The following is an 18,008-nucleotide window of genomic DNA, read 5'->3' on the forward strand; positions in this document are numbered from 1 at the left end:
CTTTGAAACAAATTGATTATATCTGCAAATGCTTTTCAAGGATAGTGAAGGCTTGAATTTTTGAGCAAATAATATATCCTTTATCTTAACCGTGTTATTTTACCTGTGTCATTGTTGTTGTTAAGTGCTATCGAATTGGTTTCAACTCATAGCAACCCTGTATAGGGTTTCCAAGGAGCAGCTGGCAATCTTGAACCACCAACCTTGTGGTTCAAACAGACTTTGCAGTCCAGAGCATTGACCCACAGCACCACACCAGGACTCCCATTTTACCTGTTGTTGTTGTTGTTAAGTGCCATTGAGTCAATTCCAACCCATAGCGACCCTGTATAGGGTTTCCAAGGAGCAGCTAGTAGGCTATAAAATGAATCTTGGTGTGGTGCTGTAGGCTAATGTGCTGAACTTCAAATTCGGTTTGAACAGCAATGTTGGTGGTTCAAACTCACCAGATGCTCCTCAGAAACCCTATACAGCGTCCCTGTGGGTCGGAACCAACTGGATGGCACTTAGCAACATCAACAACAAGGCTATAAAAGTTTTTGAACTAGAATTGTTTAATAATATTACTATCTTGTATTTAATTTTATTGGCCTTACAGAAAAATTCATGTTTGCTAAAAGCCTCTAGTCAAAGATGCCATACAACACAGTAGATAAAATACTACCTGGACATCAAAGGGTATTATCTTAAAATGTATAATAAAGTTATTTTTGTACTTTAATTTTCACATCCATTAATTTCTAATGATACATAAAACATGCTTCTCAGAACCCTTATACAATAAGAATCCTGTTACCTTTGGATACTCACAGACCTCAGCAGTATCATCACTTTATTAATCGCATGCAATAAACATGATGGGGTACAAAGAATAATTGTTTTGTGACCACCAATGGTGCATAGGCTATAAAAATGCCTTTTTAAAAAAATTCATGTTGTATAAGGGAGCCTTCTTCACAATTTAACTTGGTTCTTTTACTATATTTTCTTCTCTTTTTATTCTTTTAATTTCTATTGTTTTAAAAACTGCACCCAAGATGCCTTTGCAGCTTCTCCCGGGGAGGCCCCTGCCGCATCTGAAGGGGCTGCCGCACCAGCTACCCCAACCCCTGTAGCAGCAGCACTTGATGCATGTTCAGGAAATGGTGGGTTAAAAGTCATGAGCTAGTCTGTTGTTTCTGTCCTAACGTGAAGCCTCGTAGTTAGACATGACCATGTGTTTTTCTAATTTTAATTTCTTCAGAGTATAAAATGCCATTCATCCTAACTGAACAAATAATGCTAGTCCTTAAAACATTAAGACAACAATGTGCATACTTATCAAAATTGACAATTCCTGAAGATTGACAATTTTTGTCAGTGCAAGTATGCTCTCTTAATGTTTTTGCGTTTTTGTTTTTTTTTCTCTAATGCTGTCTTGCACTCTTTTGTAGCAGTGAATTGAAATATATTAGCATGTTGTAATGAATTTTCAAAGCTTCCAAACTGACCAGATTAAGTAAAGACTTTAAGAATAAGAATCTCTAATCCTGGACTCTAGGCAAATCTTATGACACTTCCAAGTCTTTCCATTTCTTAACTTGTGGTACCTACTTAGTTTTCTATCTTTAGAAAGACATTCCAATCACTGACCCCAACTATTAGGATAGTGATTAATCAAGCATTCAAATGCCTAGCTAGTGTATTACTATCAGTGTAAGGTGTCTCTTAACTGTAGTTATAATGATTCTCTCTTGTCTCTGTCCTTACTGATGCTCTATGTGTCTCCACTTTTCCTTTCCAAAAGACCCCTTTGCCCCATCTGAAGGTAGTGCAGAGGCTGCGCCTGAGCTGGACCTCTTTGCAATGAAGCCTCCCGAGACCAGTGTTCCTGTAGTTACCCCTACAGCTAGCACAGCCCCTCCGGTTCCCGCAACTGTTCCTTCTCCTGCTCCCACCGTTGCAGCCGCCACTGCTGTCACTTCTGCTGCTGCCGTCACTGCCACCACCTCTGCCACCACCACCACCACCACCACCACCACCGCTCCTCCTGCTCTAGATATCTTTGGTGGTAATTTTTTGTTGTTGTTGTTGTTTAACTCTTTCAGTCTGATGGATTGAATTCTGGCACTGCAGATTGTAGTTTATGCATGGGCATTATATAATGGTTCTTTAGAAACCATTAGCTGCTTAATTCAGAATTCTCCAAAGTACCAATTCAGAGTGCCAAAGAGCAATGCTGTTGTCTCAGGTTTATTTGTCAAGTTAAGTAAAGGCATGTGTGTTCTTGGTCTTAGATTTATTTGAGTCTGCCCCTGACGTCGCTGCAGCGCCTAAGCCGGATGCTGCTGCTCCTAGCATAGACTTATTTGGTACAGGTAAAACTGAAGCAACCCTTTCTTTCAGTTTCATTTCTGTAGATGTTTTCATGATTAAATTCTTTATATTTACCAGTGATGATGCATTTGTTAGAGTTTTGACTTTGATTTCAGCTTTCTACTTACTTCTGCTTGGTTTTGGTTTGTTTCACTTTTGGAAGATGCTTTCTCCTCTCCACCACAAGGGGCTTCTCCTGTGCCTGAGAGTTCTCTCACTGCTGACCTCTTATCCGGTGAGTGCTTTTGCCACTGTCAAGTGGATTACATGTGGAAAGGCAGAGATAAAAAACAGGTGCATTTGTCTCAAGTTCTTTGAAACTCAATATTATTTTTAATCTCATTCTTTGGCCCATCACCCACTGATGAAGATTAATATTTCCACTCTAAGTCTAATGAAAAGAGAGAATGCCTTTTTCATACTAAAACCTGTGACCTCAAGCAGTCAAATTATATTTTCTTCTGCAAGTATGGATTTAAAAATGCATTTGCTTTCTCTTAACTGATAAAATTGACAGCAGTCTTACTACTAGGAATGTGAAATCTGAAGATGCCATTTGCATGGCTCATAGTTTTATTTTGTTTGGGGTAACATGCCATTTTTCCTGTTCTGTGCTTTACTCCAGTGGATGCATTTACAGCACCATCTCCTGCAACCACTGCCTCTCCGGCAAAGGTGGACTCTTCGGGTGTGATAGACCTTTTTGGGGGTGCGTATCTCTCCTCCTTCACCACTGAACGCATTTTTTTTACCCCCCTTGGAACAGTTGTTAGATGTTCTGTTTCATTATGCTTAATTATTTTTTCTTTTGATTATGTGAAGCTCTATTGTGTCTTACTTGTTAACTTAAGTTTAAAGATCTTGTCTGTTTCTTGTCATCATCATCTTCATCCTTACCAGCTGATCATAGTATTCAGTGCATGACCTAATCCAGATCATTTTTTCATTTGAAATCTTTGTGTTTCCAGTGTTTTGCTCATCCTAATGTAAAAGAGATGGGTTGACTTTCTACTGTCCTTCCTTGGTGATCCTAGTCTGCTGGCTAACCCCTTTTACTAAATTCTTCCAAGCAAATAGAAGCCTCAACTATATATAATTCAGAACTGAAAGCTGAAAGCCTAAGTTGTAGATGTCATACATTATTCAGTCATGTTTAACTGTATATGTTTATTTTAATGTTTTGAAATCCTTCTAGAAATGTGGAAGATGTTTCACTGATTTAAATGTATCCCCCTCTTTATATGAAAACACTTGAAAATCTTATTTGGAATTTGGATGATACATCTAAAAATGGAAAATACTTACTTGAAATTTGGATGAGACATCTAAAAATTTCCATTGGCGATAAGTGTTTAGGGAAAAGTATGAGTGTGAAGTGATTTCTTCATGAAAATCTATTATTTCTATGGTTTGGGGGTAAAATATTATTCTTGGCAAGTTACACCCACATTTAGTATCTAGGCTCCATTGAGGCATTATAGTCACTGTGAGGGATTACAGACTGTAGTGCTACAGACTGTATTGTTAGAGTGCCCAAATCTGTGGCAGATTAGCAATTAATTTGGCATATAGGTAACAGTAGGGCTGCTGCTGCTACATGATTTAAACTTATTAATTTAAAAAAATAGTAGAGTTATAAATGGAAAAATTCTGTTTTTTTATATTTTGAAAATAAGTTAAATCTTGATTCTCTTTTTAATGATAGGATTTAGTTCAGAAATTTCATTCTTTAAAATATAGGAATTCTCATAATCATACAAAGAGACATTCGTAACATTTTAGAACTGTTTTTGTTTTTGTTGTTGTTGTTGCTGTTTTGAGAGAGAAAAAATAAACTGATCAGAACATAATTTTATTCATTCATTCATTTTGCATATTCACATGAGACAGATTCACCATACAAATTGTCATTTCTCTGCATACCCCTTGGATTACTCCCTGTATTCACGGTTTACACTCTCTTATTTTTTTGCTGCGTAATGGATAATGGATAGATGCGTTTGGAAGTAGCGCTTCTGAACCTCAACCTGCACCTCAGGCTGCTTCTAGTTCATCAGCATCGGCAGACCTACTAGCTGGTAATTAATGAAAATAAAATGACATTTTTTGAAAGTTAAGTTTTGATTTATTTTTATAGTAACACGTATCACGTAAATTGTAAGGTACATGTTTTCTGTCCTTTTCAAGACATAAAATTGAAAAATAAGACATTGTGTATGGAAGATAGATTTTGTCACCCCTGGGGCTCCTTGGATGTTCATTATTAGTTTGCAAGTGCCTTCTTGCTTAATAAAAAGTTAATAATAACCTTATGTGGCAATTTTTAATTAGTAGTGTCAATGCCTTCTTTTAAAAAAAAAAGAAAAGAAATGTAGGAATCAGTGTACCATGATGTTTGACAGTTGGTTCTATAACATGAATCACTGTAGGGGAAATTTCTATAAATGTATCCTATTGGCTTGAAGCAGCCATAACATATGCCTCTTTATTAACAAGCTGATCTCTTTTTTAACAAGCTGATCATTTTTCTTTCTGAAAGTTCAAAGGGTTCTCAGTTTTACAGGTCATAGTATGGAATAGACTGGCATAAAATACCTAGGATTATTCTTATTTTCAGTAGCATATGCATAAAATAAAAGGAAACATTTCAAGGACTCAAAGGTAGTAGAAAGACAGATATTGTACTTCTTTGGAGACAAGGCAAAATGTGCTTAGTAATAGCCAGACCTAGAAATTATTATCAAGTAGTATTTTTCCAAGGAATGCATCTGCCAGTGGCAAAACCACCACGGCAAGTTTCTGGCTCAGGTTATTGATGAAATTTACAGGTCATTGTTGGCTCACCCAGCTCTGAGTTTATTTTGAAGAGTACGCAATAGGGAACACAACAGAAGTATCACAGAGACCTCAGAAGTTGCATTTTTGTCCTTTGATTAACAAGGGCCTGGTGAGAGTACAGGTCATACCAAGACAGGGAAGCCATCATGCCAGTGATCTGTCAGCTTAAATACCCTGCTAGGCATGTAACCCTTGTCAGGTAAATAACTAATTTCAATTTTTCAATGGAGCTGTGGTTCATAAATCACAAATTATGCAGTGAACAATCCTGACACTGGGCATAGAAGACTCTGAATGATCTTCATCAACCTTCACAATTGTAGGAAATCCTAATTGAGATCAACTCTTTCCTCTAGAGACTGGAGAAGGGAGCCACAACCCAGTTGTTAACCTTTCCTTCTACCAGTAATCCAAATTGGTTATCTTTCCCAGAAGACTTGAGTGGTGCAAACATTTGCACTTGTCTAGTAACCTAAAGGTTGGCAGTTTGAATCTACACAGCATCACCACTCAAGAAAGGTTTGGTGCTCCGTTTCTTTTAAAGATGGTAGTCAAAGAAGACCTACTAAGCAGTTCTACTCTATAACACACAGGATTGCCGTGAGTTGGAATTGGCTCCACAGCAACAGGGGTTTTCTTTTTGCATAATCTCCCTTTTTTTAAAAAAAAAATTGCAGTTCTTTTATGCGTTTCTTTTCATCTTCAAACTATGTTAACATGATTGTCTTGTTTGTTGAATCCACTTCATACCAGCAACTACTAAGTGTTAGGTTCTTGCCTGATGAAGGATCAGGACCCCAAAGTGATAGGAATTTCTGGCACTGCAAATATGATGAGAGTCAGTGGCACCCAACATAAAACATAGTTAATCATTTGGGAACAAACTGCCACCTTGCCTAGCTCTTCATAGCAATTGCATATTACTAAACCAATGAAATGCTTAATTCAGATTTTCAGGGTTCCTCTATAAGATTTTAACAGGCCACTGAAATAGCACAGTTTTAAATGGTTATTTAAGGGATATAATCTTTTTTAATTTGTAAATGTGGTTACTAATAATTAGAATTATTTTGTTTGTAGTTATAATTCAGATATACAGAATTCTAACAAGTCAAACATAATCAACACAGTTGGCTGTTTCTGAGTTTTCACATACACATTTTTTTAAATGACTATCAGTGTTAGAACAAATATTTGGGGCAACATGTTGTTTTAATATGCAGTAAACCAAACACTTGTTGTATGTGTGTGTGTGAGAATACTATGGGGCAAAGGTCTGTTATTCCACAGCTGTGGAAATAAAAAAAGGAACATTTAAAAAAGAAAGGATGCATGCAACTAATTATGGGTAACGATCAATTTAAAGTAGAAATTTGAATTAAAGAAAGAGAAATAGGCAGAATAAAAGTTATTTTTATAAAGACTTCTTTAGAATTTTATTGGTTTTTAGTAGTAGGAATATTTTTAAAGAAATGTAATGCACAGACTCAGTAATGGGTTAGATCATACAGGTTTTAGAGTCTGACTGGGGGCTCCCCTGTCGAAAGGAGAATCAGATTTCATTCAGAGGGAATAAACATACATATAAATAACATGGGGAAGATGATACATATGTCACATATAAATGTTTGAAATAACTTTAGAGATTTTAAAGGAAAAATTAAGAATTATCTTAAAGTTAGAAAGCTTTCCAAAAAAATGGTGTGTTATTTTAATCTTTCATGACCAAATTGTTTTCTGTTTTAAATTAACACATGTCCCCAGTGGATTCTTGTGGTAGGATTGGTAGGGTGAGTCCTTTTTTCTTTAGATTCATGCAGTTATACAGGTTCTCACCAGGTGCCAGCACATAGTACAACTGGAATAGCACCTTCCCAAGAAAATTGAGAGGCTGAAATTGTAGGTGGGCAATATATGCCCCATGGGTCATGAAAGGATTAAAATGAGCAAACAAAATCAAATGAAGAATCTCTTAAAAATAGATATATCTCTCCTCATTTAAAAATAGATCTAGAACTGTCTAATGGGATTCTTCATGAAATGTTGTGTTAGTGTCCTACCCTTTGAAGCACAAGGTCGGGAATTCAAACTTACCAGCCTTGCCATGGAAACCCTATACATGATCTCTATGCATCAAATCTGAATCAATAGCACTTAGCAACAACCCTTCAAGTTAAAATTTCAAGTTCTGTTTTGTTCACCCAGTATAGTGAAATAAGCAAAAATTCTAGAGAATACAACTACTGTCTGGCTGGTGAGAACAGATTAAAAGAATAATTACTTCCAGGTCATGAGCTTACTACTAGGACGCAGATATTATTCATATCTCTGATGGAGTCTAGCTTAAAATTGGGGAGTTAAATTTTTAACAGATATAAGGAAGTATTAGCTTATACAGTGAAAAGAACAAATAAATCTGCCTTGGTATAAAGGACAGTCAGAATGCTTCTTATAAGCAAAGATGGCAATACTTCATTTCTCATGCTTTGGATATGTTGTTAGGAGGGACCAGTCCCTGGATAAGGTCAGATATCACACTTGGAAAGGTGAAGGGTCATCAAAAAAGATCTCCAATGAGATGGACTGGCACAATGGCAGCAACAATGGGCTCAAACAAAACAAAATTGTGAGTATAGTTTAGGATCAGACAATGTTTTATGCTGTTGTGCATAGGGTCACTATGAGTTGGAACCAAAGTGACCACACCTAACTACAATACTAACAACAGTGAAAAGTAAAACTGTCAAATCTGGAAAAAAATGTTTGAAAGATATGAAAAGAATCCTAGATGACAGATATAAAAATGGCTTGTTAAGGGAAATTAGGTGAGTTGAGGGATATTCCTAATTTTCCACGTTGGCATCAGGTAAGACAGCTATATCCTTCTATAATACCCTAACTCTGGGATGAATAAACACAGAATTTGAATAAATCCCTGAATGAATAACATTCTGTCCTTAAATCCTAAGTAAAGGAAGAATATGGGCAGGGCCCATAGGCTCTCTGTAGTTTTGCACTCTCTATTAACCATATTATATAGCTGACTTTTTTAGCAGAGTTATAGAAGTCTTTGAACAAAAATTGAAAATACAAAATGTTCAGTGTGTAATCAATAATTAGCACAACTTCCACTAAATTGGAAGGTCTCTGAAGGGAACCAATTCTACCCATTCTACATGTGGGTAGGAAACCGTCTGAAATTTTGAGGCAAAAGGCTCTAATCTTGAGGCTTTATTCCTAGATAAACTATTTCAGATTAATTTTAGCAAGTGGAATATGTTAACAACTGATTGTACATTGAGAATAATGGAAATGACATCATCTTTAAGTCTTTAGCATACTGGAGTGTGGGGTGGGTGGTGTGTGGGGGTGTTTATTTATCTACCAACAGTTTTAAATTTTTATTCTTTCAACCCAAATGATATGACTTGATATGTAGACTTAGACTGTCAGTTTTGATACGGCTATATTAATAGAACTTCGCAAGTGTGTAGGCTGTTTCCCTTTAAATACATTCATCCAACTCATTGTCTATGATGAAAAAAAAAGCAGTATGCCTGGATGAATTATCATCTAAAGATTGACAATTCAATTGTAATAGTGTTGTTGTTGAGTGCCGTCGAGTCGGTTCCAACCCATAGCGACCCTGAACAGGGTTTCCAAGGCTGTAAATCTTTACAGGAGCAGAAAGCTTCATCTTTCCCCCACAGAGCAGCTGGTAGTTTCAGACTGCTAACCTTGAGGTTCGCAGCCCGATTCGTATATTATAGGACAATTAAAATATACCTGTAGAAGAGCCAAAAGTCTACTAATTATCACCTTATTTTCAATTCCATAAAATATCATTCTTAATATAACTTAGAATCATATATAGAGATGAAAGGGTTTTCTTAGCACTTGCCTTTGCTCCAGGTTCTAAAATGTTGAGTTACTTAGCTGGAGGATCACCTCAGACTCTTTAGTAAGGGCTATAATTTCTCTGTTTAGTTCTTCATTTGTAGTAAAGTAATTGATTGATTTTTCTTTAATCAATTAGGTTTTTTATATCACTTTGTAGTTTTTATTAGTCTAGGTTTGTGAGTGCAGCTTCTCTGTAAGAATGTCCAGACACAGGAGTATAGGACTGAATAGGATGATCCTAAGGCCCTTTCTGGTGTGAAACTGTAAGGTAAGCACTGGACCACAAAGTTGGTTTGAACCACAAGGTCAGTAGTTCAAACTTACCTGTCACTCCTCAGAAACCCTATACCCTATACAGGTTTGCTATAAGTTGGAACCAACTCAATGGCACTTAACAACAAGGCCCTTTCCAGCAGTAATATGCTATAATTCTAGAATAAATTGTTTTCTCTTTGTTCATGTTTTAAGAAACCAAGAATCATGTTCAGTTAAGTCAAGTTCAAATGACTGGGTTGGTTTTTTTTTTTCCCATTATACTCAATTCTTTTGTATTTCACAAACCTAGTTTAATAAAAACCAGAAGTGATATAAAATGACTAACAGTGTCTTTAAAAAAAACTTACTCCTATCTTTTAAATGATGAACTAAACTTGATTCAAATTTATTCAGTTCAAGTTGAGTGTTCATAGTCTCCTATAATAAAGAGACCCACATTATAAAACAATTGTTTAAATTAACCATAGTCATTTCAACTTAAGGAGCAGGAGAGCATTAATATAAAAAGTATTGATAGGCATCAATCTTTACTGCTGCAAGAATAATTTCTTTTGGAAGGATCAGCACAAGGCTGGTTTCTATGAGGTAGAGATTAAAGGTATCCCAAATGTCCTACTTTTTCAAGATGCTATACCACTCCATAGTTTTGATACCAACCATCACTCCTCCCCCCAGTATTCTCCCTCATATCCCAGGGTTCTACACAGAATGTATGAAATGCAAGTCCCAAGCCCATAGTTCAGATTTCTCTTCACCCATGTGGTTGCAGGGGCTGAGAAACCCAAATCAATAGTCAGATAATAGGCTGTTGGCATAAGGGTGTGGGAGCTGGTGAATCAAGTCAGGTGATAGGCCCACAGTCTCATGAATTGGAGGTCAGAAAAAGAAGATCCAGAATAAGAGAGTGAACTTGGCCACATTCGCTCTCTTATATTCCACATACATATTGGACTATATATCTTATATTCCACATATATATTGGACACATTCCTATAATAGATCTTCCTATATAAGCATGTCTATATAAAAGGACTTAAAATAACTGCTAATGAAGATAAAAGACTACAACCTTCAGTATGGATTGTACCTCATTGTAAAGAAAACAAAAATCCTCACAATTGGAGTAATAAGTAACATCATGATAAATGGAGAAAATATTGAACTTGTCAAAGATTTCATTTTGCTTGGATCCACCATCAACACTCATGGGAACAGCAGTCAAGAAATTAAACAATGTATTACATTAGGCAGATCTGCTACAGAAGAACTCTTTAAAGTGTTGAAGAGCAAAGATGTCAGTTTGAGGGCTAAGGTGTGCCTGACCCAAGCCATGGTATTTTTTAATTGCCTCATATGCATGTGAAAGTTGGGCAACTAATAAAGCATACTGTAGAATTATGGTATTGGAGAAGAATATTAAAAGTACCATGTAGTGCCAGAAGAACAAACAAATCTGTGTTAGAAGAGGTACAGCTAGAATGCTTCTTAGAAGCCAGGATGGTGAGAGTTCACGTCTCACACTTCAGACATGTTATCAGGAGAGACCAGTCCCTGAAGGACATCATGCTTGATAAAGTGGAGGGTCAGCAAAAAAGAGGAAGAGCTCCAACAAGATGGATTGATCATTGGCAGCATCAGTAGCCTTAAACATAACAATTGTGAGGATGGCACAGGACTGGGCATTGTTTCATTTTTTGTGCAGAGGTCGCTGTGAGTCAGAACCGACTAGATGGCACCAAACAACAACAACATATTGGATGCAGACTATACCCTTAAGGAAACTAAAAATAGTGATTTGATTCACATTCTCTAGTAAAGTGGGGGCATCCTTAATCCTTTGTCCCATCTTAATTTCTAATCTGTAGTTCTGCCTTAATTCCATTTTAATCCTTAATCCCACTTTAGTCCTTAAATTGCTTCATTGACAATTCACTTCAAAATGGGACCATGACCACAGGCATGTTGTTGTTAAGTGTCGTCGAGTAGGTTTTGACTTATTGCAACCCTGTACAGATTTTCCAAGAAGCAGCTGGTGGGTTTGAACTGCTGACCTAATGGTTAACAATAATCAAGTATTTCTCACAGTGAACATCACACCAAGATTCCAAATCATAGGCATAGAGGCTCAGATTTATAATATATCACAAAACTAACTATACTGCAACTACCTAACCAAAACAGTCACATCCACAAAAATAATTACTTTTGATCCATTATTGCTTCATAATGATATTAAAAATTTGGAGAATGTCTTTCCTGCAGAAGGGAAGTTACATGGGGTTTATGCCACTCAAATACTGAAACTAAATGGAGCCATCCTGAACTTTAAAGGCACCATCATCTTGATGAGTAGCATTTTTTCCCAAATTATAATATCTTCATACATAAGTAAGAATAATCTAAACTCATATTACATCAGTTTACAGGAGCAGATTGATTTGAATATTATTGCTTTAGAATGCAGCAACTTAAAATTTTCATGGAAGTCATTTTCAAAATTATAAATGCTTTGGAATGTAAACTTAATTTTTTCAAAATATTCTTTATAGCTTTGCAAACAGTTTATAAAAGAGAGAAACTGTGCCTAGTTTGGAAAGGACTATATAACTAAACAGTATAAGAAAGACTTCTGATAGTAATAAATTCTCACGTAGACCCTTTCTAAGAAATTAGTTCCTTCAAATGTTGCAGATTTTTACACAGGAGCAAATACAGAGCAACCCATGCTGCCTCTGTCTATTGAATGAGAAAAATGATTCCAGCCTTTAAAAGACATATTTAAAAGATTGCAACAGGTTGGCTCCTTGCCTTTTTATCCTAAATTGTCTTTCATTCAATAAACATTAATTCTGTGTTTTAGGCACCATACTTAATATTAGTGGAAAAGACTAATAAAAGAAGATGTAATTCCTGATCCCTAAAAGCCATCACTGGGGAGAATAAAGACGTGTGATGTGATATGTCCCAGGTGTTGAGAAAATTTATCTCATTGGGTGAGGGGCGCTTTTGGTGGCAGTAGTTGGTGGCCGCATGAAGAAAAGGAAGTCCTCTCAGAGCAGCTATCTGATACACTGAAGGTGGTGGATTCTAGCTGTAGCCTACTTTTCAGGTGTGGGGAGGGGTCAGAGGACAAAGAGGGCTTGATTGCCATGCAAAGGATTTTGCACTATGCTGAGCCAATGAAGAATTTGAGACAAGTTAACTTCAATATTTTGCATTCAGAAAGATCATTGGAGCTGCACCACAGAGATTAGATTAGTAATGATCCAGGCTACAGGCATGAACCCCTTCTTCCCCCTTGGGTGGCTGTTCACTCAATCCTCACAGCAATGTTACAGGGCCTAAATATGGGGGTAGAATGGGACTATAACATGTATGAAAGATATTAAAGATATGGTAGAAGAAAGTATGTGTTTTTTTCTGATTTGTATTTTATTATACTGATCCAATGTATGCACATAAGCATTTTCTAGCTACTTGGTATTAGATTTGAAGAGAGAAATTTAAATGGAATGAAAAGAATTATCTGAATTTTAATAGTGACATTACTTTCTTAACTTTATGTACTACATGTAATAAAACATCTGGTTGCCAAAGGTTCTTTTTGTATTCTTAAGTGTTATCTTATTTCTAATAAGTTTAATTTCTTTTTACTAAATCACAACAGATATCTTCTATATCTTTGATCATTTTTAAAAACTAACTTCCTAGGTTTTCATTGATGTCTCGTCTGTATGCATTCAGTTTCTATAACTTTTTCTGTCTCCGTTTTAATTTTAATTCTGTCTCATCTTTAATTATTTCAACTTATATTTTCTGGAACTATTTCTTGCAGGATTTGGGGGTACTTTCATGGCCCCTGCCCCATCACCAGTGACTCCAGCTCAGAATAACCTGTTACAGCCCAATTTTGAGGCAGCTTTTGGAACAACGCCTTCAACTTCTAGCAGCAGCTCTTTTGATCCATCAGGTGAGGCAATGATTGTCAAATATCCTTTTCCTTTGTTCTGACAATAAAATGTCTCTCCTCAAGTTAGTAAGGGTAATTCACAATAAGCAAATGTTGAGTGATCACCTGATCTTTTAACTTTTCAGATATCTCTCTCATTCTGTTACTTAAAAATAAATATTCTTGTTACATTTTGGTAATTGAAGGAACAGGCTGCAATCCCTTTCTGTGTTTCTGTTACTTTTTAGCAGAAATCTAATTTAACAGCACACCATTTGTTTGCATGAGCTGACATGCACGTGATTTGGAGACGGTTGAGGGAAAGTAAATATTTTGTACTAAATCTTGTACAGTATCTGAATGTGTGAACACTCCCACTGCTGTTGCTTATGCCCCTCTGATGCTTGCATGGCCCTCAGTTTTATAAAGTTGAGACACAAATAGTATTCTTTGCCTGCCTTTAACCTTTCATCACTGCTGTCATTTTGTTTGTATTCTCTTCCATTCTACTCTTCCCATGCTGGCTCCTTACTACAAATTTTCAATTGGTGAGTTTTTGGCAATTAAATGTGTTTCAGAAACACCCTAAATATATCCCCTGCCTGACAATTTGGTTGCTTCTATTGCCAGTGCCTCCTTGAATGCTGACTCCATTTCAATTTAGAATTGTTTTGTATGGTAGTATTGATAGTAGACTTGGATATTTTTTAAAAAAATAAGCTTTAATATCACAAAATTTCAGCATATTTAAGATATTAGTAGTATCTTAGGAAGATCATATGAGTCTATATTTTGAATGGTCTTTCTGTATTCTAGGAACTGGACTTTAACAAGTGGTGATTTGTCGTATGATGATCAGGAACTACCAATGATGGCATTGGATTCCTAATGTATAAAATAGTGTTTACTTTAACTTTGCCCCTAAAGGTAGAACCAACATGATTTGTTATAATGAAACAAAAAAATCAAAATTCTTACTTCTAAAATATGCTCAATTGCTTTACAGATACATATTACTAGGTGCTGACCATTAGATAAGAAGTTTTATTATGATGCTAATTGATGTGCCACTGTAGGATAAGTACTTGACTGCTAGCCACAAGGTTGGTCATTCAAACCCACCAGGGGCTCCTCAGAAACCCTACACAGGGTCACTATGAGTCAGAACTGACTCATAGCACTAGACAACAAAAACAATTTCTTAGTAAACTAAAAGAACTGGTCTTTCTTTCTCATTAAAAATTATTTTTTTTTCGCTTTTTTGAGCAAATTATTAGGCTTTGCCATAAATCATCACCATTTTGACTAAAAAATGGTTTAGTAGTTGTTTTTAATAAAAGTAACAATGGCTGCCATTTATGGAGTGCCTTTACCCACTAGCCACACCATAGGAGAAAGATAAGGTATTTTAGCTCCCATAAAGATTTATACTTGACTGCTAAGGAGCTCTGGTAGCGTAGTAGTTACGAGTCGGGCTGCGAGCCACAAGGTCAGCAGTTCGAAACTACCAGTGGTTCTGCGGGAGAAAGATGAGGCGGTCTGCTCCCGTAAAGATTTACAGCCTCGGAAACCCTGTGTAGGGTCGCTATGAGTCGGAACCGGCTCCACGGCACACAACAATAACAACAGCTAACAACAAAGTCTGCAATTCAAGCCCACCAGCTGCTTCTTAGAAACCCTACACCATGTCACTTTAAGTCGGAATCGACTTGATGGAACTTAACAACAACAACAAAAATTTTAAAAAGCAAGTATCATAATAAACACATGACATGTATTAACTAATTTAGCCTTCACAGCAAAGCAATGTATAGTGGTACTCTCCCAATTTACAGATGAAAAAACTAGTTCAGAGAGTAACTTTGTCAAAGTCACACAGCTAGTGAGGCAGGTGGCTAACTGTGAGCCCACTTCTGACTCTTTTCTGTACATTACACAGAATTTTTTTCCATCTTTGTCCATGTTCATTAGTATTTACTTTATGGGTAGACATATGTAGATGTGTTCTTCTTTGTGTTACAGTTATGGAAAGTGTGATTTAAATGCCTTCTTTTATAAGATTATCTATTCATTTGTTTTCATAATTTTTCAAAAGACAACCTCACTTTAATTTTTCCTGTAGTCTTTGGTTTTCTGATTGTTCTGAACCTGGTCTATTTGATTTCCAGTGTTTGACGGCCTAGGTGATCTTCTGATGCCAACTATGGCACCAACCGGGCAGCCTGCACCTGTGTCGGTGCTACCACCCAGTCCTGCAATGGCAGCAAGCAAAGCTCTTGGGAGTGATCTTGATTCATCTCTTGCCAGCTTAGTAGGCAGTGAGTAATGGAGTTTTCATTAACTGAAATATATGAATTGCTTCTCTGTCTTTTCATATTTTGTTTCTGGGCTGGGAAACAGGTAAGTGTATCGGGAAGTGGACAGAGGTTTTTAGCAGTTACCCAGAACAAGTCCCTGGAAGATGAATGGTCCCTATGCCACTATCTAAGAAGCAGTTTGGTGCAATTTTTAATCTACATGACCCAAACTATTATTAGGGAAAATATACAAAGGTAAAACCTTGTGCATTATGTGTAATAGGTACTTAAATATTTTATCTGGAAATAAGAACTTAGAGTAACTTATATTGGTGACTTTTACCAATTAACATCTGGTGTTCTTCCCACAAAATGGGTTTCAGTCACTCATTCAACACATATTTATCAAGTACTATGCACTTGGAGTCCTGGTGGGGTAATACGTCAGACTGCAAAGTTGTTTGAACTGCAAGTTCAGTGGTTCAAGCTCACCAGCTGCTCCTTGTAAACCCTATACAGGGTCACTATAGGGAATAGATTCAATGGCACTTAACAACAACAACAACAATGCACTGTTCTCTGGTATGGATTACATCTCAATGTAAAGAAAACAAAATCCTCACCACTGGACCAATAAATAATATTCGTATCAATGGAGAAAATATTGAAGTTATCAAGGACTTCATTCTTCTTGGATCAACTATCAACAGTCAAGAAATCAAATGACGTATTGCATTAGGCAAATCTGCTGCACAAGACCTTTATAAAGTGTTGAAGACCAAAGATGTCAGTTTGAGGACTAAGATGCATCTGACACAAGCCATGGTATTTTCAATAACCTCATATGCATGTAAAAGCTGGACAGTGAATAAGGAATTCTTAGAAGAATTGATGCCTTTGAGTTATAGTGTTAGAGGAGAATATTCAAAGTGCCATGGACTGCCAAAAGAACCAATAGATCCATTTTGGAAGAAGTGCAGCCAGAGTGCTTCTTGGAGGCCAAGATGGCCAAACTTCGTCTCTCATAATACTTCGGACATATCATCAGGAGGGACCAGTTTCTGGAGAAGGAAATCATGTTTGGTAAGGTGGAGGGTCAGACAAAAAGAAGAAGATCCCCAACAAGGTGGATTGGCCAAGTGGCAGCATTGATGGACTCAAGCATGACAACAGTAGTGAGGTTGACCCAAGATCGGGCAGTGTTTTGTTCTGCTGTGCATAAAGTCGCTGTGAGTCGGTACCGATTTGATGACACCTAACAACAACAACATGCACTGTTCTAGGCTATAGAGATAAATCAGTGAACAAAACAGATTTAAAAAATCCTTACGAAATTAAGGAAGGGCAGTTGTGATTATGTGCCATGGAGTCAGTTCCAACTCATAGCGACCCTGCATAGGGTTTCTGAGGCTGTAAATCTTTACAAGAACAGAAAGCTTCATCTCTCTCCTTTGGAACAGATGGTAGTTTCAAACTGCTGACCTTGAGGTTAGCAGCCTAATTTGAAACCACTACACTACCAGAAAGGAGATCTGGTAGCATTGTTGTTACGAATCGGGCTACGAACCACAAGGTCATCAGTTAGAAACTACCAGCTGTTCCATGGAAGAAAGATGAGGCTTTCCGCTCCCATAAAGATTTATAGCCTCGGAAACCCTGTACAGGGTCGCTATGAGTCAGAACCAAGTCCATGGCACATAACCACCACCACCATACTACCAGAGCTCTTTAAGGAAGGGCAGACAATCATAAAACTCAATAAAATAAATTATACAATTTGTTAGATCCTAAGTGCTACTGCTCTGGGGAAAAATAGAGTAGAAAAAGGGAAGTTGAGATGCTTAAGAGTGGGAGAGAAGATAAAATTTGAGTAAAGACTTGAAGATAAATGAGTGAACTATATGGCTTTCAGAAAGAAAACCTTTGTCATTGAAAGGCACTAGGGCAGAAGATTATCTGGCATATTCAAGAAATAAATGTAATAAATATTTATATAAATAATATATCAGTGGTTCCTTGCTGAATGAGCAAGTGGAAGAATCCTAGGAGATAAAGGCAGAGGGTTACTGGGTACAACAGAAACATAGGACCTTGTAGGCTTTGTTAAAAAATTGGCCTTTGCTTATAAGTTGAATTTGATTTGCATCTAGCATTCAGATAGCTTTCATTTTATTCAAGATTATATCTGAAGTTTTAACAGATTATTCACACAGACTTACTTTCTACTTAATTTACTATAGAGACACTTCTTTCACATTTATTGTACTGGGTCTGGCATCCACGAGAGTGCTTTCATGATACCCATGGAGAATTTGTTTGAATATTTCTACCCACTGTGAAATGTCGTCTCAATGATGAATAGTCTGCAGCGATGAAGGGTTGTGGTGAATTTT

General features: G+C 36.7%; 1 protein-coding gene across 5 annotated transcripts in view; it reads left to right on the forward strand.

Annotated features, from left to right (window-relative positions):
- SNAP91 (synaptosomal-associated protein, 91kDa) overlaps nt 1-18,008 on the forward strand; it is a 214,858-nt gene that overhangs the window by 153,308 nt on the left and 43,542 nt on the right. For 2 of the 5 annotated variants that reach the window (XM_006870651.1, XM_006870650.1), the window contains exons 17-24: nt 1,038-1,145; nt 1,787-2,050; nt 2,277-2,357; nt 2,519-2,590; nt 2,981-3,064; nt 4,350-4,433; nt 13,205-13,339; nt 15,487-15,636. In XM_006870651.1, coding sequence (XP_006870713.1) covers nt 1,038-1,145; nt 1,787-2,050; nt 2,277-2,357; nt 2,519-2,590; nt 2,981-3,064; nt 4,350-4,433; nt 13,205-13,339; nt 15,487-15,636 — 978 coding nt within the window. The remainder of the gene's footprint in view (nt 1-1,037; nt 1,146-1,786; nt 2,051-2,276; nt 2,358-2,518; nt 2,591-2,980; nt 3,065-4,349; nt 4,434-13,204; nt 13,340-15,486; nt 15,637-18,008) is intronic. The other 3 variants (XM_006870653.1, XM_006870652.1, XM_006870654.1) reach the window with 3 other exon arrangements.

Source organism: Chrysochloris asiatica, unplaced genomic scaffold, assembly GCF_000296735.1.
Source record: "Chrysochloris asiatica unplaced genomic scaffold, ChrAsi1.0 scaffold00146, whole genome shotgun sequence".
In the NCBI taxonomy this organism is placed as follows: Eukaryota; Metazoa; Chordata; class Mammalia; order Afrosoricida; family Chrysochloridae; genus Chrysochloris; species Chrysochloris asiatica.